The sequence below is a fragment of the Electrophorus electricus genome, chromosome 20 (assembly GCF_013358815.1).
Source record: "Electrophorus electricus isolate fEleEle1 chromosome 20, fEleEle1.pri, whole genome shotgun sequence".
NCBI classification, from domain to species: domain Eukaryota; kingdom Metazoa; phylum Chordata; class Actinopteri; order Gymnotiformes; family Gymnotidae; genus Electrophorus; species Electrophorus electricus.
Window position 1 is genome coordinate 7,636,926 of NC_049554.1, and position 27,853 is coordinate 7,664,778.

A 27,853-nucleotide genomic window follows, 5' to 3' on the forward strand; every position below is an offset into this window, starting at 1 on the left:
GGTCATTGTAGAATGAGGCATTGGTGTTCTCTTAGTAGTTTTATGCTTAAATATTTAGCTTGTCCTTGCATCTTGCTTAATATTTCAGTGCTAATTTGTGTAACTTTTTTTTTTGTAGGAACAATTTGTGTGCGCTGCATTACTGGATGTAGGAACATTTGCAAGAAAGGTTGACTGAATTCATTAAGTAGCAGTTATTCGTACTGGTCAAATCCATTTCAGCCTTTGTGTTGTACCTGTAAAGTTGAATTAGCTTGCAAAGTTTTCATTAATTTGCAGTCTGAATTTATTACTTATTGCTTTCTTGCAAGTGTGACCCTCACAGCCCACTTCAGAGACTCATTTAAACTGGGGGTTTTTAAGGTCTCCTTTTAAAGAGCATTGGGGTGCTCTCAATTTATGTAATATGCATTGTTTACCCAGGGCCAATATCAAGGCCTTAGCAGTGATTTTGAGCAAAAATAAAAGGGATATTTTTGCAAAATTAATTTAAAGGTGATGGTAGAAATCCAAATTGTGTGCTCTCTGGCACTGAAACTCTTTTGTCCTTGAGGAAAGGCTTTCGATGTCCTAAGTAGCTGTGTTGGTGATTAGGAACCGGTCTGTCCCTCCACCCACCCCCCGGAATTTGGTTTGTCTCCATGGCAACAAATGCATGCTTGAAATTCCCCTAAAATTTATCTTCCTCTAAATATAGGGTTTGGTGGCTTTTAAAAACATGGTGCATTATTCTTCACAAGTCAAGAAGTCATGTATGTTGAGGGTTGTGTGGGTTTTTTTTTTTTTTAAACAGTTTCAGTGATACCAGCTTTAACTCGCCTGACAAGTTGTCCCATCAGTTACTATGCTCCTCTAACACTCAAGCTTTTTAAAAAGATATTTGGTTTTCCTTTTCACCATGGGTGTGGGGGGTCAGTGAGTGTGTAGTCTGTCATGGGGTGGAATTTCTTGCATTTGCAGGACTCTGCATCGTCATCTTGCAGGAATGGGTTTCCAGATGGGCTTCTTGTCTCGGAGCCCATTGTAAAATTGATGGTTTACCTTTGACTGGTCCTCTGAGGTGGGCAGGTGGTGTACATTTGCAAATTTGTAATGAACAATAAACATATATTTTTGGCTAGTCACCTTGACTAGAACATTACATCAGTGCTAATGTGTGTTTTTTTTGTGTGTGTGTGTTTATGGGAGTTGGTGTGATCCTCAGTATTCCATGGTTATTTCATTAAATACTAGCAATTTATTGTCTTGTTACACATGGGGAACGTAGCCAGGTTGATGAGGTTCCAGCAATTCGGTTTTCTGCTCATCTAAATCCTAAAATGGCAAAACCCTTTAACTTCAATATGAAATACTTTTGGAGAGCAAAACTGTAATTTTGTAAGGCCTATGTTTCTTTGCTGTCACTTGGACTGTTAAAATGCTTTGTGTAAATGGTTTAATAGATTTTGAAGGTCCAACAAAAGTAAATCTTCTCTCTTCTCCACAGAGAAAAGCAGTCATGGGTGTAAATTGTTTTTTTCTGAATTGTTACTAATTCTTTAAATCCATCGTCTGTTTGGCCTCATGACCTCCATATCCCAATTCTCTCTCTCTCTCTCATATTCATATATATATATATATGAATATGAAATTTAGGTATGAGAAATTGTGTTCACAGCAGATTAACTTAACTGTTCAGTTTCTCTTGTCCCACACCATTTTTCATTGTTAAAAGTAGCATGCTTATCTTTGAAATGGACTGTAATGCACACATTTGTTTCCGTAAAATAGTGTTTCAACCCCATAAATGTTGGGGAAATTTGACATTTATCCTTCACAAGAGGAAGGCTTTGGCTGTTGGATGATTGTCCCCAGGATGTTGGAACAGTATCATAAAGCTTTGATTTATGCTATGCTAATAAATAAAAAAAATCATAATACAAGGTAGTACAAACTGAGGCTTAACATACTCATACTCAAGCAACATAAATCTTGCCTGCCCACTACACCTCCCTCAATCTATGCTATCACTTTAGAGAAATTTGACTTGAAGCTTCACATTATCTTTTGTGGAGTGTGAGGATGAATTTCTGGCATGCTGTATGATGTACTCTTCTCTCTGCTTCCTTCCCTCTCTGAAATTCCTTACCTGAACTCTCAAACAAGGGGCTGCCATTACAATTTATTTTTATTCTCATGGTCTTCTGTGGAAGAGCCCTGTTATGTTGTATGCTGGGAATGTTGAAAAAAGCATTTACTCCTTTTAACCACAGTAACCATCCCTCAGACACACCCTGGTTTGACTGTGAAACTCCTAACATATTAAAAAAATAAATAAAAAAAAAACAAAACCCAAATTCCTTTAGAGGTCTGATTTAACATTGCAGTTAAAGGTCAAATCATTGTTAGGAAATATGAAGCTGCATAGCAAGGCCCAGCGTTCCCTTCAGACATTTTTCCCCCTAAATAAATAAAGTGAAGTACAGAAGGAGACAACTGCCACTTCAGTAGCTGTCAGTTGTGCTTTATAACATGGTAGATTTATTTATTTTTTAAAGTTCAACAGGCCTGTTTTAATTGCTCTCAATTTCTGCAAGGTCAGCCTTTCACTTACACTTTGTGTACTGGAGTTCATTACTGCCATTTTTACACATCCCTGGTTCTCATGGCAACCTCCATTCCACAGCCAGTGAAACATGACCAGCCGACAATGATGAGCGCTATGAATTTCCCCCCTCGCGCCTGGGCAGCTCCTGTTGGAGATTCCTTTATTCAGCACTGCCGAGTGTGTGTATAGACAAATTTATGCTTGTCTGTGGTCACTGCTCTTGCACTTGTCTGACCTTCAACCCCTGTCAGACTCTGCATGGCCCTTTGCATCCCTGCCAAAGCATTCCAGCCTGGCTTTGCTACCTTAGTGGAGCCGTCTGGCCACTTGGTGTAACAGCCGTGTGGACATGATATTGCATAAATCAAATACAGGTTAGCCAATTATGCATGTCTGTATTATTGTTTTATCTGTTGAGCTTAATGTGCACTTTTGCCTTCAAATTAGGAAAAATTGGGGGTTGTGATGGTTAATTAACCAAAGTTGTTTGACACACCGTCTAATGTGTGTGTGCAGGTGGTCGTGGGTGTGTTACCTGTTAATTTTGTACAGCCTTGTGCTTTTCACCCACATTCACCTGCTCTGTATCTTGTTTAATTGTGTGGTTGCAGCTACGATGAATAACAAGCTCATATGAATTGAAGAGTTTATGATGCTTTCCAAATAAGGCCTTAAATCATCCCTGCATGCACTTCCTTGCACCTGCATGACCAGAAGAGGCAATGTAGTTCCAACACGATATAATCTCTTCTGACTACTTTGGCATTCATGTGACTTTTATGCAAAAGCATGAGTGGAGCCCCCACATCAGGCTGCTTGCAGCCCAGTGCCTCTCCTCTGCTGTGGTCCAATTTGTGGACTCATTGTTTGTTTGGCATCTGGACGTTTGCAAGAGAGGACTGAGTACTAAACAAAGATGGTGAGTGCTAATTACTGGAGCATTTGCGCGTGGATCTAGGTGGAGATATTGGGAATGGCTGGTTGTAAGACGGGTTTTTCTCTCAAGGTCAACCAAGAGAGCCTTAAAAGAGGAATGGCCAGTTTGTCTATGGGTGAAATGCTCAGCGTGTGCTCTTTCCCATCTGGTTGAGGAATACTAATTTTAACAGTAACATCTAGAATGTTAATTGCTTTACTTTCTCATTGTATACTTCCTTTGTCACAAGCAGGAACTTTTTTCCTCAAGTGCAATAAACCCTTTACTAGAAATAAATTTTACTACTAAATGGGAGTTTCCTTCATTTTCTATTAATGTGGGGTATCTAATGTCTACTGTCGCTGACATTTGAAGGCCTGACTAGATATTTTGAGATCATGTTGAGCACTAGGCCATCCTGTTCAGTAGAAATATGACCCATTCATAGACTTTTTGGTTAATTTAATTCATTGTATTTACCAGAAATGGTTCTGAAGTTTAACCATCAATGCTGCCAGGTCTTGTTTTTGCTAACCTTTGATGTAATAAGTGTAAATGCAGTGTTCCTAGTCTTCTCTTATAATTCAACAGTTAAAATGACAACCTATTTAATCCATGCGTCCCTGCTGGTCTGCTTATCTCTGCTTTGCAGACAGCAAAGCCATTGTGGATGGAAACCTGAAGCTGATCCTGGGCCTGGTATGGACACTCATCCTGCACTATTCCATCTCCATGCCTGTGTGGGAGGACGGAGAGGAGGTGGACGCAAAGAAGGCCACCCCCAAGCAGCGGCTGCTGGGTTGGATTCAGAACAAAGTGCCAGACCTGCCCATCACCAACTTCAGCGAAGACTGGAGAGACGGCCGGGCCTTAGGAGCTCTGGTGGACAGCTGTGCACCAGGTGAGAGCTGATTGTTTTGGTTAATTCTGAGAGTTCCCTGCATGTGGAGAATTAATGTGTTTACATTTTGATAAATCACCACCAAACTCTGAAGTTTTTTTCTAGTTTGGTTGGTCATCTGAGAGGTTTTTTTTGTGTGTGTTAGGCTTGTGTCCTGACTGGGAGACCTGGGATGCCGTGAAACCAGTAGAAAATGCCACAGAAGCCATGCAACTGGCTGATAACTGGCTTGGAGTCCCACAGGTTATGACACCTTTTTAAACCTAGGTTCCATTTTCTATATTTGTAGAGATGGCAAAAACTCTCAGGTGAGTGAAACGCCTGTTGTGGATAATGTGGTCAATGTAATCTTTGACCAAACAAACCTTGTCAGATCAAGAAACAACCATTTGTATGAACATGTTAAGTTAATGCGCTTCTCATTTGTGGTGCAGTGCAGTACTGGCATTCTGTTTATTTGCATTGACCATTGTATTTGCTTAAGAGGAGGCAGTCAATTTCAATTAATGAGCTACAAATGTTCACACCCCAGTCACACCTCTGCAAACAGGAAGGTGGGAGGGTCAAATTAGCTAAAGACACACCCTTTGAGTGGACTTTACACAATGCTTTTTAAAACATTTGTTTATCTTTTGTTCATGCTATTTATCAAGGGTATTCAGATGGCATATAATGGTGAGAGAGGTAATTGATGTTTAAAAGATGTGACCAAAGATTGTCTTGTGCATTTGTCTTTCGTAACATTTGACTGTGAAATGCTTTAGTTTTGTGGACGTCTTACTTGTTTATGCAAATATGTTATGGCACAGAGAAATCACAGTGCATCTCTCATTAGTTTCCAGGTGATGGATTGTACATAGTTACATACTTATGCCTTGTAACTTTGTACTTGCATTTAACATTTCTTATGTTAACAGTGCTAAACACTCACTTTCAGCATCTGTCTCCAGGTGATTGCACCTGAAGAGATCATTGACCCAAGTGTGGATGAGCAGTCCGTTATGACATACTTGTCACAGTTCCCCAAAGCCAAACTGAAACCTGGTGCCCCCCTTAAACCCAAGCTGAATCCCAAAAAGGCCCGGGCTTATGGCTCAGGTAAGAACACATTTGAACCCAAGATGTTACATGAACAAAGCCATTGCTAAAGCTGTGGGTGTACTTCAGATTTGTATTTCTTGTAGAATCTTTTAGGTCATTAATCTTATCAGTATTCTGCTAGAACTTTACCAAATTGCTACTAGATATGCCATTATAGTGTGTTTGTTGGAAGGGGGCATAATTTGGGTTTTTTTACTTTTTTTTTTTACTTTCAAAGTGAACTTTGTCATGCAGACTGTAGCTCAATGAAATTGTGTTCCTTCACACCCTGATGTGAAATTTTACATGAATAGACAAGTGCATGACATGGACTGTAGTCATATTTTGACATAGTAAGCTGGTATAAATAGCAGGAAAGTAGATTTTGAAATATACAAATTACATTTGTGTGGAGGTGTTTGTGTTTGTGTGTGGGGGGCAGTTTAGCAGGATAACCATATGTTTAACCACCTTCTTCACTGCCTTAATATGTTAGAATTGTTTTTGACATATTCTCATAAGAGTCTAGTTTTCTCCAAAAGTGAATCTGTGAAGAAAGTGTTTTACTTGAAATGTAGGGACTTGGACTGATGCTCCAGTATCAATTACAAGTATCCTATATGTGTAGAACATGTGCCCTGACCATGAAGGCTTTCATGCTAATGCTAGAATTGTATCTATTTAACCTTATTTATGTAATACTTGTATACATCCCACTGTAAGTTAATTCCCATATATATATAAAATCAGTTTATATGGATCATATTTTATGACCCTTGTGAGGAAACCCAAATGACTTGCTCAACCCTTTCTATAGCCTTTAACATTTTTCTCAGAACAAGCAAGCAGCATGATTTCAGAAATTAATGGCCCAGAGTAATACAATTCAAGGAAATCCTTGGTCATTACCCACAACAGTCCCTTTAGTCCACATGTGGTGCTTAATGTTTAACTACACAGGATATACAGCTGTGTTTTTCCAGCATCAATGGATAGTCTTTCTGACTGTTATTTCATCATGGGCAGTGAAATGAACTTCTCCAGGCAATATGCTTTAGAGCAAATGGTTTAATTTATTGCTGTGAGGGTATATATTGTGGGTTTACCTAGGCTGATGTGTTTTAATATCTGCATGTTGACAGGCATTGAGCCAGTGGGCAACAGGGTGATGTGCCCAGCTGTGTTCACAGTGGACACCTTCAGTGCTGGACAGGGGCAGGTCACTGTCTACATTGAGGACCCTGATGGCAGAAGGGAGGAGGTGAAAGCTGTGCCCAATGAGGGAAAAAAGACTTACAGTGTGACATATGTTCCTCAAGTGATGGGACCTCACAAGGCAAGTTTAGGGAAACCTTGATGTAGCCTGCTATGTGAAATCTGTTTGCTTGTTTAGATGTGGACTGAGATTGAGATCTGGCTCTTGTGTCCACTCTTCAGGTGACTGTGCTGTTTGCTGGCCAGGAAATTCCAAAGAGTCCCTTTGAGGTGAATGTAGACAAAGCTCAGGGAGACCCCTCCAAGGTTATAGCCAAAGGCCCAGGCTTGGAGCCCTTCGGCAACATTGCAAACAAACCCACCTACTTTGACATCTACACAGCAGGTCTGATGGGTTGTCATAAATAAATAAATTAATTAATTTGTGTGTGTATGTATGTATAATGATGCAAGGCAGTGCATCTATATATATTCTGTGCTGTTGATTTTAACTTTTTTCTAATTTTCATTTCATGTATTCTGCCTTTTTGTTACTTTGCTTTGTCATATTTAGATTTTTGTAACCAGCTTTGTAATAAGTTTTCTTTGGTAAGTTAAGCATTCAAAGTTGAGTGCCTTTATTGAAAACAACGGTGTTTGTCCTCTGTACCTTTTAAACTCTCTAGCTCTTCTTTTTGTGTCTGCAATAGGAGCTGGTGTGGGTGATGTGACTGCAGTGATTAAAGACCCCCAGGGCAATAAGAACACACTGGAGGCTCTCATGGAGGACAAGGGTGACGGTGTGTTCTGCTGTACCTACAAACCTGTCCAGGCTGGAGCCCACACCATCAACATCACATTTGGGGGCACCCCCATTCCTAAGAGCCCCTACACCATCACAGTTGGCCCAGGTACCAGGCTTGTCTATTAACTGCTTGTGTGCATCATCTTGCTTGTTATTCTGCAAATTATCTAGAGGGGGAATACTTGGGAGAACTTGGGGATCCCAGTGGAATGAATAAGAGCAATATCCTCCTCCTTTTTTTTTTTTTTTTTTTTTTTTTAAATATTTGTAAAATTATACACACACCCCTTTCTAACTGTGGGTAATAAATCGTGGAGGGCTTAGCTCCAGTTGTTTAGTATGTGTAGTGACTGATCCAGTAGTATCCATCTGCATATCTTTCAGACCCTCACCATCAACTCCTTACAAGTATGCCTCTGTTGGTTATTTTCAGAATTGCAGTCACACAGTCCTCCCCTTTGAGAGAATTTTAACATTTTGGGGTTATTTTTAGTGCTGTGTAGTACGTAATGACACTGCCATCAAGTGCAAGTGAGGCGGTAGTTTTGTAGGAGGAAGAATTTAACATGGCGTACGTTCATGTGGTTTATTTTTGTAATAATGTGTGTCAGTTAATTTAATGGCAACTTTTTTTTTCCCCCATTAATTTACCTTTTTAAAAAACAAGCAAACAAAAAAAACCTCTTATTCATTTGTGGCCAACAACATGATGTAGACTGTTTTCCTCCCCACAGCACTTTGAATAAAGATAAAACGCTTATATTTGGTAATAGCAATGGAAGGTGCACACAAGCTGCCTACTTGGACTCAAAAAAAAGAGTTTTATGTCTAATAATGTCATGTATCCCATCTCAAAAAGATTCTGGCTCTATTGGCTGGTTGCCTGAGTAATGTTAGTGGGGGTGTGGCTGATCTATTCACCAACTTTAAGCGCTGTACAGAAGGAGATCTTTCAAATACTTTAAGCCTTTGTAGCTTCCCTCATTGTCGAAGCAAAGAAAGGCAGAACTGAAAAGAGCTGGCAGGCTGAAAGGGAGAGCAAATCGAGCATGAGAAACATTTGGTGTGGCTTTTCAGAGATGCTGACAGCTCTAACCTCAAGGAGTGTAGTTTAATGTTACCCTTGTAATAGCCAGCTAACTAGCTAAAACAACTGAACTGTTATTTTGCTAATGCTGGTTGGTTGTTTGGTTTTTTTTTTTTTTTGGTTTTTTTTTTTGCTTCAGTTTGTCTTATGTTGGACAAACCAGGATGGCCATTATTTTTAGCCTTTCAAGTGTTAGTCTGTCATTGTAAACAGTGCTATATGTAATATGCAGTCTTGTCACAAAAAGTAGATACTTCTCGGGAAGTTTACATCTTGTCTGAATTAAAATATCTGGAGAATACACGGTGATGGCTAGCTTGCTAAATTAACCTAACTTGTGTTTCTCTGGGTGGTATTGGCCTACATGGAAGGTTCGGTTACCTATCAAACTGCGGCTAGCTAGCAGACGAGGTTTAAAGCAATGGATAGACTCTTAAGCCAAAAAGGCTAATTTCAAAGCACCGCTACTACATATTGTTTTGGCATAGCTTTCTACAGAACAGTAAATTGCCTTCTACTTATACTGCTCAGGGTGCTGACGTAAGCAACCTAGTTAAACAGATACACGCCTACAGCTAAAGTTTATCCTAGTACTCGTGATGAATGTGAGACCTTTCAAATGAAAACAGTTAAGTCCAAAATTATACTGATAAGGATACGATTGCATCACTGAGTACTGATTGAGTTCTCTTTGTACACTCCTTCAGCATGAATGCATTCACATTCATCAGATAAATCTGCTTGGGGAAATGGTTCACAGCACAACTGTTGCAAAATATTCTTCCACACTTTTCGTGTGATTAGTTTCTCTAGTGGAGAAGACTTTTAGTCTTACAATGTACAACGTAGTCTTGCACTGTAAAGCTCATTGCAAAGCTACAGGAATCTGTGATATTCTTCATAATATGTATTCATTATTTTTATAATTGTCATTATAAAATGTTTATATTTTGATAAAGACAGGTATGAAGATGAGTTGATTTCTGTGGGGTCCTCAATCATGCTAGAGGAATGCCAGGACCCAAAGTTTCCCAGCAGACTACTGGCTGGAACATCGCATTGCCTCTGCTGCTTTGCCACCTTCCTATAGTGCATTCAGATGCCATCTTTTCCCTGAGTAACTGACGTACATGCAGGTGGCTATACGCATGACGTGAAAAAACATGATTCATTAGACAAGGCCACCGTCTTCCATTTTGCTATTTTCCGGTTTTGATGCTCATTTCCCCATTGTCCTTTGCTGAAAGCACCTACAGTAGTCAGCATGAGCACTCTGACCAATCTGTAGCTTCCAGACCCTTATGTAGCAAGCTGCAATTTGCTGTAATTTGACACAGTTCTGTCATAGTGAGGATTAACTTTTTCAGTAATTTATGCTACGTTAGCTTTCCTGTGGGATCAGACCCAGTGGGCTAGCCTTTTGCTGCCTATGCACATCAGCGAGCTTTGAGTGCCTGTGAACCTGTCAACAGTTCATAGGTTGTCCTTCATTGGACAACCGTTGTTGGGTATTAAGCATTGCATACTGGGAACACCACAGTTACCTGCCAGTTTGAAGTTCCTGTGATTCTGACTAAAGGCTTCTCCTGACTCATGAGCAGTATTCAGCAGAGTGTTTCTCAAACTTTTGAGTATCTCCTCTAACCCCCCCCCCCCCTTTTTTTTTTTTTAAAGGTGCTCTTGGCTTTCTTTTGTTACCTGGCCCTTAGTTCTTCAAGCAGTCTTTGTTCAAGGGCAGTTTAAATGAGTTTAGAAGTAAAGTAAGGTTTCTTTTGAACGTATATGAAGTTAGATGCTCTGGGGCCTAACGGTGGCAACTTGGGATTGGTGGGGCTTGAACTAGCAACTTTCCGATTACAAGTCAAGTGCCTTAAGCCCTGGGCTACCTCTGCACTGTGTATGCACAAACTGCAGTCAGAATTTTTTTTAGCTGAGATGCTATTCACTTGTGAATACAGTCAGTTTGATCTTTGGAAAGCCATGGTTTAAAAAGGAGTGACCTCAACCTTTGGTTGTGCATAAGGTGATATGTGGACCAGAGGCAAAAACTCAGGAAAGTTCAACTATTTCATCATTTTTGAAAAAGTAAAAAATCAGGTTTTGGTGGGGGTGGGGGGGTGCTCTCTGGTGTGGTTTTTTTTTTTTGGCTAGTAATGTATGTGGCAGAGGTATTCTTGCTCCTCAGCTCCTGAAGCTTTTTTTTTTTTTTTTTTCTAGTTGGTACCCATGTTTTTCAGCAAACATGTGTCTAGGTGACTCTTGATTTTTAGACTCTTGCTTTTCACTGTGGTAACATTTTTCCAGGCCATTAAAACCAACTTTTTTTCTTTTTCTTTTTTTTTTTTTTTTGGCTATAATGCTTTAAAAAATAAAAATAACAATGAATGAATAATTGGTGTGAGCTGTGCTTTGCCAAGAGTGCCAAGCCCACAGAGAACACAACCCACAGCTGGCTTGATGATCCTTATTCCCCTTGTTCTTTGGAGCTTTTGTGGTGGGCATGGTTTGGTGAGCATTACCTCAGGAACTGAAAGCATGCGCTTAATGAATGTCCAACTGAGCTCAAAGGAAAAGTGTTTTTTTTTTGTCATTTTAAACATTTTTGAGCTAATACATTTGGCCCCATTTTGTTCAGAAACAGCATTATCTCTGGATATTTTCCAGGCTAACTCAGAAACTTGCTATAGCTACTATATGGATTCTTGTATATAGTTGAGTTTGACTACTATTTGTAAGTGAACAGTTAGTCCAAGTTATTGATTACACATTTAAGAACTCGATTTATAGCTTCATGTTGAGTGTAGTTATGTTCTTGACCATAATGATGCATATATTTATGCATTGATGTGCATCTTGGGACTGACTCTAACCTGCCTGCAGTCCTGTTATTTTTACTCTGGCCTAATGAGAGCTGAGGGAGAGTGGAGCAGAGCAGTGCAGGTGGAGTGCTCGTCATCCCAGTGGCCTGTTACCCAGGCATGCCATAGGCCTGTTGAGCTCTTTTGAGGAAGCACTTGTGTGACTCTTCTCTTATTTATAACATGCATTCAGAGCATAAAATTGAGCAAGACAAATTGTTCAGGCATTAAGATGACACATCGTGTGTGTTTCAGCATCTGCTCCTGGTGCTTGCCATGCGACTGGCAGAGGCCTGCAGCCCAGAGGAGTGCGCGTGCATCAGGTGGCCAATTTCAAAGTGGACACCCAGAGCGCAGGAAGTGGCAAACTAAAGGTCATAGTCAAAGGTCCCAGTGAGTAACTCATTCATCTTTCACTCTGGAATCTTTCTCATGTGTGCGCTCGCTCTCTTGCTCGCTCTCCTTCCACTGCCTCATCCTGCCTTTACTTTAATGCTGTAACTTCCCTCTTTTTGATTTTCAAACTGACATATTGTGACCTTTGAGAGCCTGTGTGGGCTCACTGAACTCCCATGGCTGCTCCACTTTGCTTGATTGGAGTTCACAAGGTGACTTGGAAAATGTAGCAGTAAAATATCAATCTATGGGAGAGCGGGCCAGGGTGGAGGCTTCCTATGCCATACCAGCCTCTGAGGCTCAGATGGTATTACTGTAACTGAAAAAGCAGACTTTGTGCCAGGCTCTTCTTACTATGATTAGTGAGCTGCCTGTGTCATAGCAGAGCACAGACTAAGACTCCATGTTTCACGGATATTTTTCCTACACCATCTGTACTGTAATTGTTGATCTACTGTTCGTCAGAGTAGGCCTATTGTACACAGTGCAGAGAATAGGAGGCATGCTGCACAGTATTCCAGATAGCTCCATTTCATGGTCAAGGTTACAGTAGTGTGTGCATTTTTGTTTTTGTTTTTCTCTCTGAAGGCATGGAGGAGCCAGTGAAGCTGAAGGAGTCGATGGATGGCATGTATGCCTATGAGTACTACCCTAAAATGCACGGCAAGCACACTGTAGTCATCACATGGGATGGCCAGCATATTCCCAAGAGGTGCATTTCTATAACTTCTTTGTATCCTTACAATCCTTTTAACTAGTAGCCTAATTAGAGAATATGAAATCTTTTTTAAAACATGATGTTCCTGCCAAACTCCTGTTTGCTGTCTAATCAGTATAGTACATTTGTGAAAGCCCCTTTTCTTAGATTATGCAGTCTAGCAGGTCCATATGCTGTTTTTCGGGGTCTTGTCTGAGTTGGTTAGGATTTAGGGTTTTGGTATGAAGACATACTCGTATATAAACAGTGTGATCTACTTTTGGGTGCATCTGGTTAAGTTGGAGCAGACTTTGGAACATGTCCTCAGGATCTGAGTTAAACAAAACACTTGTAGAGGTGAAGTTGTTAAATATACCACATAAACCAATGTTGGGAGTCCTACTAGTTAGATCAGGTTACAAGTTGGATATATTTGCTATTTACCATCTTTATCCATTCAGTGTACTGCTCAGTCATATGAAATCTGGGGAGTAGTGACATTGCGTCGTCGTGTGTGTGTGTGTGTGTGTGTGTGTGTGTGTGAGAGAGAGAGTGAGTGAGTGAATGGGGTGAGTCTAGTGCAACAAGACAACAGTGAACTTCCACATAGAAAGCCCTTTGTGTGCAAAACTGTCTTTCACATTTATTAGGACTGGTGAGCCATCCTAATAAATGTGAGCTGTCATGGGCATGTGGTTTAATTTTATATGATGAGGCCACTTGCCCTCTGTTTGGGATGGTCCATTAGTTCATTTTCCAACAATTATTGTCTATTTTAGAAATGAGAAGCTGCTTTTATGGCATAAGGACATGCATATTTTCTATACTATTTTTGTCCTCTCTAACAAATGAAGCATGTTCATCAGATGGTATGGTTTCCATAGCTTCAGCAAAAAGAATACTTGTAACCATGTGGATGGGACTTGTAACCACTTGAGTAGCCTGGCATTTACGCAATTAGCCAGGGGTTCTTTTATACTGATGGCATTTGGTGAGCTCATGGCCAGCAGAGTGCCCCACAAGACCTGTTGAAATGCTTCACTGAGAGAATGAGACAGGGAGCTGTTACCACAACTGCCTCACTTTCTCTCTCACTCACTCACACAGGCATCTATCATTTATTCTGTTAAACATTTACCCTGTTTTCACAGCCTCCATTGAGGGCTTCTCCACCAGACTTCTGGATACAGTCCATTGCAGAGAATTTATTGTATATTGTAGAATTTATTGTATAATGTATTCTGAAATGGTGAGTGAGTCATGCTGTAGGAACTGGCAGTCACACAAACACTTCATTATATGCCATTAGTCAGTGGATAGTGCCATGCATGAGATCAACTGGTTGTGGTCTGGAGGATTATTATTTACATTTATATAGCACCTTTTTCAGACTCAAGGACGCTTTGCGCACACATCAGCTTTTACAAGTGCACACACACATATGCAATAATTGGTATGTGATGTCTCTTGGCTCTATGCTCTGTATTGTCATGGCAGTCCCTTTGAGGTTCTTGTTGGCCCAGAGGCAGGGCCACAGAAGGTCCAAGCATGGGGCCCAGGATTGGAGGGCGGAATCGTGGGCAAGTCTGCTGACTTTGTGGCTGAGTCTATCGGCACGGATGTTGGAGTGCTTGGTGGGTTCATGGCATCTTTTAGCAATCACGTCCGTGACATTCAGAGAGATTTTAATTGGTATTCTTCTCTGAATGGTCTTCAGGATAAAATTCCATTAATGTTAAAGCTTTATGACCTGCTGTCTCACCAATTGCATATTTTTTGCATCTTACAGGCTTTGCCATTGAGGGCCCATCACAGGCCCGGATTGAGTGTGTGGACCAGAATGACGGCTCTTGTGATGTAAAGTACTGGCCTACAGAGCCCGGGGAATATGCCGTACACATCATGTGCGATGACGAGGACATCGAGGATAGTCCGTTCATGTCCTACATTGTCCCAGACAACAAAGCCAGCAATCCCAACGAGGTACAGGTACCCTTGACACTCAAGACTGAGGCCAGCTTCCTGTGAGCAGGACTGGGGTTCAGATGGTAGTCTGACAGTTGTATCTGTAATTTGGTTTAGGTTAAAGCCTATGGACCAGGTCTGGAGAAGACTGGATGTGTTATCAACAAGCCCACTCAGTTCACAGTCGAGGCTAAAGATGCAGGAAATGGTCCCATGAAAATCATTGCACAGGTAAGCTCAAGATTGATATTCAAAATCAATCTGGTCTTAAAGTTGCAGATTTGCCTTTAATTGCCATGAATCAACCTTTACAAGTAGTTTTTGTATACATTTGTAGTTGAAGGCTTTCTTTCTTTCTTTTTTTTTTCTGTGCTTTTAATGGTCAAAGTCAAATAAATTTTTGTAGCACTTTTTACAACAGCCATTGTCTCAACGCAGCTTTACACATGTCGGAGTCCAAGCCCCCAGTGAGAGACAAGGGGCGACAGTGGCAAGGAAAAATGCCAGACAGCAAGAGAAAGAAATGGGGGGGCGTATCCCCATATCCTCCTCTTTATAAAAATTAAGAATAAGCAGTAAAGGTATATTCAGATTTTCCAGACTGGGTTCAATGATGTATGTGTGTACCTCAGCAGAAAGAGAGAATACATTACATTAGTGCTGGCATCAAAACATCCCAGTTTGCCATCCCAGTGCCCATGGACACCCAAATCTACACCTTTACCTAAGATGGAAAGTAGTTAATAAAATACATGACTACCATCAGCCTTAAATATGGACACTCTGAGTCTCGAACATTGACAGGAAGGTTGCTCCTTAGTGTGGGAGCTTTATAGAAAGAGGCTCTGCCCCTGCAGTAGATTTTCTTTTCTTGGTACTAGTAAAGAGCCTGCTCTTTTTGATCTAAGCAGATGTGGCAGGTCATGATGCACAAGGAGTTTGCCATGATACTGGGGGCAAGACCATTCAGTGCTTTTGGGTCATTAGAAGTATTTTATAATAAACGTGATCTAACTTTTTCTTGTTCTGGTAAGAACTCTGGCTGCTGCATTTTGAACTAGCTGGAGATTGTTTAGGCAAGCTTTTTTAGGCACTTGTTTAGGTACAGCCAGATAGTAAGGCATTAAAGTAGTCCAATCTTGAAGTAATAAATGCATGGACTAGCTTTTCTGCATCATGTGAAGTGGGTATGATTCTAATCTTTGCAATGTTCCAAAGGTGGAGAAAGGCTATCCTAGAAACATTTACATGAGCTTCGATTGAGAGACTGGGATCCATTATTACGCCCAAGAGCTTAATTGTTAAAGAAGGTGTGATTGGGAGATGGGATTTGTCCTCTGGTTTGGCTGAGACATATAACTGGGTATCATCGTCATAGTAGTGGGAACTAGCACAGTGTTAATATGTGATTTCACCTAGACTTAGCATATATAAAGAAAAAAGCAAGGGCCCTAGAACAGATCCTTGTGGGACACCATAGTTAAACTTGATGTATGCTGAAAGGTTTCCATTTGATTTGCTGACCTGATGCTAAACTAGTAATGATCAGCTAAATAAGATATAAACCAGGAAAGTGTTATTCCCTTAATCCCAACATTTTATTTTTGAGTCTGTCTATTAAAATACTGTGATCTATGGTGTTGCCGAGATCAAACAATATAAGCAGAGAGACACAAGCCTGGGCTGATGCCAATGATGGGTCATTAACTACTTTAATTAGTGCTGTTTCCGTAATGTGATTTAGGCCTAAACCCTGAGTGAAAGATTAATGTATCCGGTTCTGATACAGGTATGATCTTAGCTGCTGAACTACAGCTTTTCCTAGGATATTGAAAATAAATGGAAGGTTTGAGAACAGCCTATTGTTTAACAAGCAACATGGGTTGTGATTTTACTTAATTTTCTTTTCTTTTCTTTTTTTTTTTTTTTTTTTTTTTTTTTAATAAATGGCCTGATTTACTACTAACTTGAATGATTTAGGAACATAGCCAATGTTCAAGAAGGAGTTTATTTACTTTTAGTAAAAGTTCAATCACTTCTAATTTATTTAAGAAAGTGTGGGCAGGTGAAGATTGTGAGAGATCAGAGATGCAACTTCTGGTTCTTGGATAGGAGTAAAGGATTCTAAAGTCTTTTTTTGACTTGTTTGTTCTGATCTTTATGTAGCAGAATGTCTTGTTAATACTCTTATCTCTAATGTGCTTAATTTTCTCACTGAAGAAATTAATGAGCTCATTCCTACTAGATGATGTAATCCGAGCTTTGGTGTTATTTTTATTCCTAGTTATATGAGCAATTGTACTAAATCTAGAGTTTTTTTTTCTTTTCTTCAGATAAGATGTTGAGAGGTAATAAGTGCCTATAGAGTATTTGTTTTAATTTGTAAATGTGATCATTTATACCATGGTACTCCTTTAAATTTTCGAAGTGAATGTTGAAATCACCAAAATTAATAGCCCCTTTTACTAGAGTGACTAGGTTAGGAAAATCTGGGAAATCTGCAAAGTCAATAACAAATACTGATAGGGTCCTGGTGGCTTGTTGATGTCAATTAGTGGAAGAGGAGAGGCTGGGTGAGCATACCCATTTTATGGATACTTTGTAAAAAGTATTTTGTAATAACTGAAATATGATGCATAATAGCCTGAAAACTTCACATGGTTAATTTATCATGCAAGGCTGTAAATAGTATCCAGAGCATGGTAATAGCATACTGTGTCCTTGTGCTTCAGAATGCTGACGGTGTGCCCATTGACGTGAAGGTGAAGAGTAAAGGTGACAATGTCTATGCCTGCTCCTATACCCCCACCTCAGCTGTCAAGCACACGGTGGCAGTGACCTGGGCAGGGGTCAGCATTCCCAACAGCCCTTTCAGGGTAAGCCCATCTGAGCCCCGAATCTCTATAGTACCCACTAACACCTTGACGACTAACCAGTACCCTGAGCTTCCTGAAATAATGGCAACTAAAGTGGTGGAGGTGAAGGCATACCCTGCAGTTTTGGAAGTTGTGGTAAGACAGGACATGCTAGCCAAGACCGAAGCCCCTGACACTGCCATTGTGAAACGAAAACCCATCATTATTATTACCACCTATACACAGGAGAGCTGCTTGGTTTCTCTCAGTTAATTTGGTGGGGGGTTGTTTTTGTTTTTGTGTTGATTGTTTTCATTAATGACTGACTGTAAGTCTAATATTTTTGTATGTTCAAAATGAATTATTTTAATCTTTTTCCTCCACAATTTAATTAATTTCATTATTTCAATGGCCTTTATTTTCAATCATTTTGTGTGAATTAACACAATTAACTTTACAATTATATTATGTGCATCTACACATTTGTTAATTCTAAAATTTTATTTCAAGGAAATTTAAGCATTTTTTTTTTACAACATAAGATCACATTTCATTTAATCTTTTTTATATTTGAATTATGAATTATTTAATTTGCTTTTAAAGTGATGTTAATATGAGAGAAAATGTCAGATTCTCTGTGGTAATGATTGCAAGGAATGTAACCCTGTTACACCGAAATCCAAAATTTCATGGCCATCGAGACATTTTTCTGTAGTCATTCCTACATTTTTAAAAACAATAATATTCAGGTCATGTGGGGAACATGACCTGAATATTATTGTTTTAAAAAAATGTTAGATGCCATCATTTCATGATAACAGCAGTGCTTAATAACTGACCTCAGAAAATTGTATTTTGAAAATTTCTATAGTCACATGTAATTTTGGAATTATAGAAAATGGACCTTTTCATGAATTTGTCAATGACTGGTTTATTAATTGTGGATTCAATGTTTCTAGAACCAAAATAAATCCTAAAAACCTTCTCTGCAAAACAAATTTTTAATATGAGATCTTGTTGTGTTGCCATTGAAAATAAATTCTTATGAATCTTTAGCATTTTGGAATGTAGACATGTCATACATTGTAAATGCTATATTTGTATTTCTATTAAATGAGGAACAATTCTTTGCTAAAGGAACAATAGGTAGTTTCATGGAATGCAAACATGGATTTTACATAAGCCACAGACTTTTCCATGATTTAATGCAGGCTTAGGGTGCAACGTGGGTTGGGGAAATGCTTTTCTTTTCTACAGTGTTCTCCCTGCTGTTGAAGATGTTTCCGTGGCAGAATTCTGATCGAGAAGTTGGGGGAAATGCAACTTATTGCTCCTTTAAAGAGACACGTTGTATAACGAGTTGCTGTAAGATGTTCTAATTTTGTGTTTATTTGTTGGCAGCTTGTTTGTGATTTAAATGAATCTTTTAACACTACTGAGGTCTTCTGCTGTAGGTTCATGTTGGAAAGGGAAGTCACCCTCACAAAGTGAAAGTTTTTGGGCCTGGAGTGGAAAGGACTGGCCTAAAAGCTCATGAGCCCACACACTTTACTGTGGATTGCACAGAAGCTGGAGAAGGTTACAGAAACACACTGCTACTTCATGGCTTTTAAAAAATGTAATGTTTTTTGTTTTTAATTGCATTGAATCCCTCAAGGTTTTTTTTTTGTTTGTTTGTTTTTGTTTAAACCTACAGGTGATGTCAGTGTTGGTATCAAGTGTGAAGCGAATGTCATCAGTGATAAGGAAGAGGATGTTGATTTTGACATCATTCCTAATTCAAATGATACCATCACTGTCAAGTACGTCCCACCAGGAGCTGGATTCCTCACCATCAAAGTCCTTTTCACAGATAAAGTAAGTGAAGATCACCATGGGGGATTTGTTTGATTTGGGTAGGCTTTCATAATGCCCGTTCAGACTTTACTATATACTACTTTTACTCCCAAAAATCCCATGCATTTGTGACGATTGACAGGAAATTCCTGTCAGCCCTTTCCGTGTCAAAGTGGACCCTTCACATGACTCATCCAAAGTTGAAGCTGAGGGGCCAGGGCTTGCTCGAGCAGGTCTGTTTATTTATTTTTATTTATTTATTTTTTCCTGAGTAGCACAATATTCCAGAGCATAGTCTCACTTGTATCCATTCCTTTATCGCTCTTTCTCTCTCTTCTGTTCTTCAGGTGTGGAGAGTGGAAAACCCACTCATTTTACAGTTCATACCAAAGGAGCAGGCAAAGCCCCTCTGGATGTGCAGTTCTCTGGCACTGCCAAAGGGCAGCCTGTACAAGACTTTGAGATCATTGACAATTATGACTATTCCTACACTGTAAAATACACACCCATCCAACAGGTAATGTTGGGGGTTTTTTCTCCTCAAAAAAAAGCATGTCATGTCACTTGTTTACAGACAGCTAAAGAGGAAAATATCCCAAAGCTATATTTATAACTTCATGATTTTTGCCCATCCATCAAGTATATTGAGATTCTTGGTTGCTCTCCTTACAGGGAGAGATGGTGATAACTGTGAACTTTGGAGGTGACCTCATCTCTAAAAGCCCCTTTGCTGTGGGAGTGGTGGCCCCACTGGACCTCAGCAGGGTCAGAGTCGATGGACTGGAGAACAGTGAGTGCTCCCCTGTGTGTGCACATGCAAACATTTGCTTTGTGGTACTTCATAAATAATCTTTGGTGTTTCTGCTGCCAGCACCCCACGTGTCTTACTACAAGCAATGTGCTCTCCTCTAACTTTCACCACATGCTTGTTGACAACATTATTAACATTGCTGTAAAATGGATTTCTTGGTCCTTGCCTTAGGAGAGTCTTATTGGTACTTGTCTGTTTTCAGGGTTTGGAGGAAGTTAGTAAGGGGTTCAACACGTACTTAGCACTGACGCACAAACGTCTTCACTAGTTAGACCAAATCTAATGCATTTTAATATTTTATAACTCTTTTTCAGGAGTGGAAGTTGGACAGGATCAGGAATTTATGGTTTGTATGAATGGAGCAGGTGGCCAGGGGAAGATGGAAGCACGGATCACCAGCCCATCGGGCAAGTCTCTGCCTTGTGTGGTGGAGCAAAGGCTGGGCAAAGGCGTCAGCCTGGTCAAATACATTCCCAATGAGGAAGGTGCCTATACTGTGGATGTCCTCTATGATGGCCACCCAGTGCTGGGGTGCCCCTTCTCTGTTGATGCCACATTGCCCCCAGATCCCAGCAAGGTTCTTATCTCTCTCTCTCTTTTTTTTTTTTTTTTTTTTTTAACTACTTGGTTGGTTTTGGTTTGATTTTGGAGGTTTTTTTTTTTTGTTTTGGTGCAGTGGTTTTTTGTTTTGTGCAAGTGTGGTCATCTCTTCATGGGTGGCATGGCAGCCCAGGAGAAAATGGCGTTCAAGCAGTTCAGCCAACAGCATGCGGTGAAAGTGGCCGTAGGTGTAAATGTTTCAGTACAGGAGTGCTGTCGGGGCTATGGTAGGGTATGACAGTATCTTATCTGCATTGAAAGTGAATAGTTAGTTTGTTTTGTTTCTGGATAGCATTGATGGTTTCTGATGTCATAGTTTGTGGTGTTATTATTAATGAAAGCTGCTTTAGTGCTCTCCCTCTTGTTACCCTGCTAAGCGAGTCGCATTTTCCAACATACCACTGTTTTATAAAAGTCTATTCATGATTTGTCTCTCTTTTGGTCAACTAATATCTCTGACTAAAAAAAAACCAAATCCCCCTCAGTTGCTGTTAAAACATGTCTTTTAGGAGGCATGTTTTTATGATTTTGAAATATAACAAGACTTGATCTTAATGTCACATTTAAATTCAAAATCGATCATTTTAATTATATGGTCTTTGCTACAACGAAGACGAAGTGCATTGGTTCGGAGGGGAAGGCCATCTTGTACGGTCCTGTGTTCCGATGGCTCGAGTAAAGCAGTTTTGGAGGTTAGAGACGATTGGGATAGGAGAACCGTGCAAGGGACTGCTAGTTCCTAGAATCTTGGTGGATAAACATGTGATGAGTTATGGGAACGGGTGAGCATTTTGATGAAGTTTTGGCAGAAAAAGCTGAACATGATTCGTCTGTTTCAAACATTTCCTTGTATTTTATTGTCCAGTGGTCCTTGAGAAATTTATACTTTGAAAATGAGGAGAGTATTCATGGAAAATATAAAACATGCAAAAGGGGTATGGGTGGAAGAGCACTTTCCAGATCGGGCAGGTTTCATACAGTCTTTTCAGTAATTGAGAAGCGATTTATGAGACGAAGGTTTTACTGATCAGGAGATCTTCCATCTAAAGGAGATGGTGACTAAGCTAAACCAGCAACTGTAGCAAGATGGCCTAGTTTTTGGTTCATGTTTTTGTATTAGTGGGCTAGATTTAGTTTTCATTTTAATCATGAGTGTCTGCAGTCTGGCGATAATATTAATGGAGCCAGGGATGTAAATGAAAACAGCTTTCAGTGGCTGTGCTCTTTTCAAAGAACTGGCTTTCTCAGTCATTTGTAATGGAGGATATAATAGGGGGACGATTACTAAAGATTCGAGCTGTTTTTGAACGTTGTGCTTTGTTTTCGTGTTTTATATGCACCACTAGTGGTGTTGGAGAATTCTCTTTTCTAGATACATTGTGTTCACTAGTTGTAATGCTGTAATTACTTAGTTTTATCTGGAGATTTTAATTGTACAGAATCAAATGTGTCTAAATTCTAAGGAATCATTTAGAACCTCATGTCACCTCTTGTAAGAGGTTGATTTAGAAAAACTCTGACCATCATATGTGTATTTTTCACAATCTGATCTTAACTCACAAATTTTATTGTCTGCCTATGCTGATGCAATGCTTAAAGCTGATATTTTTATAAGCATGGTGGAATAGTTTGGTAAAATTTCCTCTGCTAAGGTGAACTGGAAAAAAGTGAAGCCTGCTGGTGGGAAGCTGACCAAATGGGACACCGTGTTTACTACAGGGGTTGAGTGTGTGTGTAATTGTAAAGTGCATTTTGAATGTGTTTGTATATCGTTATTACTCATTTACATTTCTTGTGAAATCTCTCATGCTCGCTCTCTTTAGATGCATGATGAGCAGATTCCGTTTTTGTATAGAATATAAAGATTTTACAGTTTATCAGCTCATTCTTGCATGCCTATTATCTGTGAAAGTATGAGTGGCAGCTAAGGAGTAATGGTGCTGTTCCCCACAGGTAAAAGCTTTTGGTCCAGGATTGAAAGGAGGTCTGGTGGGCAGCTCTGCTGAGTTCACCATTGACACTAAAGGAGCAGGCACAGGCGGCCTCGGCCTCACTGTGGAGGGTCCCACTGAGGCCAAAATAGAGTGTTCGGACAATGGTGATGGAACTTGCTCTGTATCCTACTTGCCCACTGAGCCAGGCGAGTACCTGGTCAACATCCTCTTTGAGGACATCCACGTCCCTGGTTCACCCTTCTGTGCCAATATCCAGTACCCATTTGACCCCATTAAGGTGGTGGCATCGGGCTCAGGCCTCAAGCGTGGCAAAGTTGGTGAGGTTAGCGTTGTGCATGTGGACTGTGCCAAGGCTGGTCCAGGGCAGCTATCCTGGGAGGCTGTGTCCGAGACAGGCTCCAAGGCCAAGACGGAGGTCCTGGACAATGAGGATGGTACATACACGGTCACTTACGTGCCGCTGAAGGCCAGCATGTACACGCTGCTCCTGAAGTACGGGGGAAAGGCTGTTCCTAACTTCCCTGCCAAGGTGGCAGTGGATCCTGCTGTTGACACCAGCAAGGTGAAGGTCTTCGGACCAGGACTGGCAGTAGATGGTACGTGTACCTTTTTTAAGTTAGAATTTTTTAATGTCTTCTTATCAGAATCACCTTTTTTTTTTTTGATCCACAGGAGATCCTTAATTCCAATACACAATGGAAAATTTGAATTTTATTTTCTCCGCCAAATTATTTGGTAGCACTTACTTTCTTGCAATTTAAGAAAGTTTTCCATGACGTTGTTTTTCTTTACTCTTGGTTTTCACTTTTCAGAGATGTTATTAAAGTCCTCTTCTTTCAGAACCTCTTCACGTTTCATTATGCTTAGAATGATCACAGCCAGAAAGAGGGCCCTTCGTCTTTTTTTAAATAGGTTTCCTGCTGAAGGATCCCCATTTTCTTCAAAGCATAAGAGTGGCAGTGACATTCTCATGAAGCAAATTTAATCATTTTATGAAAAGACTGTATTCATTACAAGTTCCATTTATTCTTCCCAGTTTTCTGTCTTCAGTTACTCCCATGTGCATTATTTCATATGTGTTGAGTCTTTTTCTTTTCTATAGGTGTTTTCAGGGAGGCCACCACTGACTTCACTGTGGATGCCCGGTCCTTAACCAGAAAGGGAGGGAAACACATTAAGACCCATGTTAAGAATCCATCAGGTGCTGCCACAGACTGTCTTCTCACTGACCAAGGCGATGGCACCTACAAAGTGGAGTACACACCCTTTGAGAATGGTACAATGCAAAGGCCAATAACATGAGTGTTCAGAATAAATTTCTTCCCAAAGAATGTGTGTGCACAACATGGCAGTAGTTAGATGTAATTTGTCAAACTTTTAATTTTGTGTGTATATCTCATGGCAACACAGCACTATGTAATGTTTCCAGGTGTTCATATAGTGGAGGTGCTGTTTGATGAGACTCCTGTTCCCAAGAGCCCTTTCCAGGTACCTGTGGGTGAAGGCTGTGATCCCACTAGAGTTCTGGCTGAAGGCCCTGGGCTGGAGGAAGCTCTAACTGACAAGCCAAATAGGTTTTCCATCACCACAAGGTATGGCATTCTTTTGTTCAATTTTTTTTTCATTTTTCCTCCTTTCCCTCCTAATTTTCTTAGTATCATCACATGCTATTAACAGTCTGGTGTTTTTTAAACTAACAACTAATGAACAGTGTAAGCCTTGTGACTGACCAATTGCATCTGCTTCCCCAGGGGAGCTGGCATCGGGGGCCTAGGGATCACTGTTGAAGGCCCATCGGAGTCAAAGATGTCCTGCAAAGACAACAAGGATGGCAGCTGTAATGTGGAGTACACTCCATACACCCCAGGCCTATATGACGTCAACATCACATATGGAGGACAGCACATTCCAGGTACGTAATGTGGTTTTTCTAGTGTGCTGTTCTCTGAGAGCCTGTTTGTATGTCTCATGATTACAGACCGTATATGGTATAATGACATTTAAATATCGGCATAGAGAAACTCAGCATGCACAGAACCTTGGGTGAACCCGTGTTGTCTTTACATATTAATCACAGTGGAAAATCACAGTCCATTTGAGGTGCTTGAATTATTGTTGGCTCCTTTTCTTTAGTGATGCACTTTTGTGGAGTAACAAGATATATATAGACTCTAAAGAATGTGTTGTTCAGAGTAAATTATATATTCATGTTTCATTTAAGGCATGCTTAGATCAGTTTGAACCCTGCCTGTCATGATTTGGGGGGTGGAGTGTGGGGGGGGGGCACATATTCCCAAAACTACCATGTGGTGTTCACTTAATGGCATTTTTATTTTTAGTGGTTTCCATTTGATGTTTCTCAGGAAGCCCTTTCAAGGTGACAGTGAAAGAAGTTGTGGACACCAGTAAGGTGAAGCTCTCTGGGCCTGGTGTGGGTTCGGCTGTGCGGGCCAAGATCCCTCAGGCTTTCACTGTGGACTGCAGCAAGGCTGGTGTAGCGCCCCTCTCTGTGGCTGTGACTGGCCCTAAAGGTTGGGTGATGCATCTTGTAGTCACTGTCAGAACTGTAGTCCTTTGAAAAAGTACTTCTACAAAGGCAGAATGTTTTTAGATTTTTATTGGTTTTACAGAAGTTGTCTATTGTTTAGTCATAGTTTAGAATGAATAAGTTCATTTAAAAGTACCTGCTAATATGGTGACAGCCAGGACTCGATTAATGTAATGTACTTGTTTAATAATCATTGTTTGTATTCAGGTATGGCTGAGACAGTTGATGTAAGAGACAATGGAGACGGAACATACAATGTAGCCTACACGCCCTCCATGGAGGGCCCTTACTCTGTGATTGTCAAATATGCCGAAGAGGAGATCCCTTGCAGGTATTGCCACCCTTCATCCTGAGCATTTCCCACTTTGTGCTGCTAATTACTCATGCTCTGTTATTGACTGTTTTTCACATTCCCCCCCCCCCCCTTCCAGCCCTTTTAAGCTTCGTGTCCTACCCACTCATGATGCCAGTAAGGTACGTGCCAGCGGGCCTGGCCTGACCACAGGCCTGCCCGCCAGCCTGCCTGTAGAGTTCACCATCGACACTAAGGATGCAGGAGAGGGCCAGCTGTCAGTCCAGATCAAGGTGAGCCATCCCCAGTACACACATCGCACCCCCCTCACAGGCCAAATGCAATGTCCTACCTTTCTGCCAAATATTATGCATATTATGAACTTGGCTCTGGTTTACCTTACTTTGAGCTAGTCATGGGCTGCTCAGTTCAGTTCATTTATTTGCATTGACTGGAACTGAATATTGAAGTGATCTTGATATGATACTTTATGATGGCACTTGGCACTGCCAGTACTGTTGGCTTCCCTGTGTATCCATAATTATCATGCACTCTAATCATCTCGTGGAAGTGGTGTCATCTAATTTGTGGGTGCATCTTAAGTGGTAGATCTGCGAGTGCTTCTCCCATCAGCCAAAAACATGCTCATTGAGCAGTGTGAAAGACTTGTAACGAGATAAATGGACATCTCACCAAGGCCAAATGTGGTCCTGTGAGCAGCGTTCTGCATCTCAATAATCTCCAATAGTGGGCCCCTCCACCACTTCTTGCACTACCTGGTAATTGTTGAAGCTTGGCTGAGTACTTCCAGAGACTGTAAACTACCAAAAACCTCTCCTCAAACCACATGCTCATCCATAAGTGGACCTCTGCACTCCTTGGCTAGAGGAATCATCTTGCACAGTCCTCCCCCACTGTTGGTCATCCTGCCACTACAATGCTTTTTTCTGTGAAATTGTGGGTTTTGAATGTTCAGGACCAAGATGGGAAGCCAAAGAAGGTCAACTTTCAAGAAAACCAGGATGGGACATACCAGGTGTCCTATGTGCCAGATAAGATGGGCCGTTACACGATTGTGATCAAGTATGGAGGCGATGAAATCCCCACCTCACCTTACAGAGTGCGGGCTACAACCACAGGCGACGCTAGCAAGTGTACGGTCACTGGTGAGTTAATTTATTCTGACTGCCAAAAGCATTGCAACAAGTCGTGACTTGGAAAAACAAAATCCTAAATCAAACGGACCTAATGCTCTCAATTATTTTTCAAAACTGTCACTGTTTTGGAAAATAATTGAGATGCAATGCAACTTTTAAATTCATTGCATGGTTTGGATTTCACCACACTACCAGTGCTGGTCATCTGTTGTAAATGAATAGAAGGCACATTTATTTAGCAAGATCCCACAACACAGTCTTAACCTCTTGCCCTCATTCTACAGGTCCTGGCATTGGGCCAACCATTGGCATCGGCAAGGAAGTTGGCTTTGTAGTCAACACCAAGGGAGCAGGGAAAGGAAAAGTCTCCTGCATCATTGTAACCCCTGACGGCACAGAGGTGGAGGCTGATGTCATTGAGAATGAGGATGGCACATTCGACATATTCTACATGGCAGCTATGCCTGGGACATATCTCATCTATGTACGCTTTGGAGGAGAGAATGTTCCACGGAGCCCTTTCAAAGTCATAGTAAGGCTCAACCTCTGTATACTTGATCACCCAAACTTAGGTTTATGGGAACTGCTTGGCTTTTTTTATTTTTTTTTTGGAGTGTCAAACCAGATTCTACCCCTTGGGGGCAGTGGTAACTCACTGGTTAAGGTACTCTAGTAGTAATAAGAAGGTTGCCAGTTCAAGCCCCACTGCTGCCAAGCTGCTGCTGTTGAGCCCCTGAGCAAGGTCCTTAACCCACAATAGCTCAAGCTGTACTCAGGCCTAATTGTAACTTGCTTTGCATCAGCTAAATGCCATAAATGTAAATGACCATGTACTTCAAGCGGATTCAGTTTGTGTAGCACTGCATCTTCAGTTGGAGTCACTTTTTATATTGACAACAAAATGAAACCTTTTTGGTAATGAAAGAATTGACTGACTATATCTTTGATCACTTTTCACAGTTAACATGTATCAATGTACAGAATGTCCGCTCGTTTGTGTCTGGTTAGGTGTGTGTGGCTATGTGTGTGCATGCACACATAACTCGCGCTCTCCTTTCTTAGGCTACTGATGAAGCTCCCCTGCTGCAACAGCAGTCAGGCCACCAGCAGCAGGAACTGGCTCCGGGCGCCGGCTTCCAACCCTGGGTACACATGCACACCTGAATCTCCCTTACCACTACAACCACCCTACCCTCCCGTCTTTCGTCCCTCTTTTGCAGAGCCTATTCCTGCTCATGGAGGTTGAACCCAACCACTACCTTCACTGATTTATCTTTTTCAGCCTCTGTACTGACCTCGGGGCTATCTTAGTG

General features: G+C 40.8%; 1 protein-coding gene across 4 annotated transcripts in view; it reads left to right on the forward strand.

The window, feature by feature from the left end:
- Window positions 1-27,853, forward strand: part of LOC113572410 (filamin-B) — a 55,284-nt gene that overhangs the window by 10,416 nt on the left and 17,015 nt on the right. For 3 of the 4 annotated variants that reach the window (XM_027001936.2, XM_035520182.1, XM_035520183.1), the window contains exons 2-29: window positions 4,156-4,404; window positions 4,550-4,647; window positions 5,355-5,502; window positions 6,627-6,820; window positions 6,922-7,084; window positions 7,389-7,589; window positions 11,684-11,821; window positions 12,413-12,536; window positions 14,019-14,155; window positions 14,311-14,504; window positions 14,604-14,717; window positions 17,219-17,362; window positions 18,796-18,919; window positions 19,038-19,198; window positions 19,320-19,410; window positions 19,525-19,694; window positions 19,850-19,967; window positions 20,303-20,565; window positions 22,542-23,139; window positions 23,646-23,819; window positions 23,973-24,135; window positions 24,295-24,455; window positions 24,907-25,074; window positions 25,299-25,422; window positions 25,523-25,676; window positions 26,360-26,549; window positions 26,825-27,072; window positions 27,603-27,686. In XM_027001936.2, the coding sequence (XP_026857737.2) occupies window positions 4,156-4,404; window positions 4,550-4,647; window positions 5,355-5,502; window positions 6,627-6,820; window positions 6,922-7,084; window positions 7,389-7,589; window positions 11,684-11,821; window positions 12,413-12,536; window positions 14,019-14,155; window positions 14,311-14,504; window positions 14,604-14,717; window positions 17,219-17,362; window positions 18,796-18,919; window positions 19,038-19,198; window positions 19,320-19,410; window positions 19,525-19,694; window positions 19,850-19,967; window positions 20,303-20,565; window positions 22,542-23,139; window positions 23,646-23,819; window positions 23,973-24,135; window positions 24,295-24,455; window positions 24,907-25,074; window positions 25,299-25,422; window positions 25,523-25,676; window positions 26,360-26,549; window positions 26,825-27,072; window positions 27,603-27,686 (4,895 nt within the window). The remainder of the gene's footprint in view (window positions 1-4,155; window positions 4,405-4,549; window positions 4,648-5,354; window positions 5,503-6,626; window positions 6,821-6,921; window positions 7,085-7,388; window positions 7,590-11,683; window positions 11,822-12,412; window positions 12,537-14,018; window positions 14,156-14,310; window positions 14,505-14,603; window positions 14,718-17,218; window positions 17,363-18,795; window positions 18,920-19,037; window positions 19,199-19,319; window positions 19,411-19,524; window positions 19,695-19,849; window positions 19,968-20,302; window positions 20,566-22,541; window positions 23,140-23,645; window positions 23,820-23,972; window positions 24,136-24,294; window positions 24,456-24,906; window positions 25,075-25,298; window positions 25,423-25,522; window positions 25,677-26,359; window positions 26,550-26,824; window positions 27,073-27,602; window positions 27,687-27,853) is intronic. The other variant, XM_027001937.2, reaches the window with a different exon arrangement.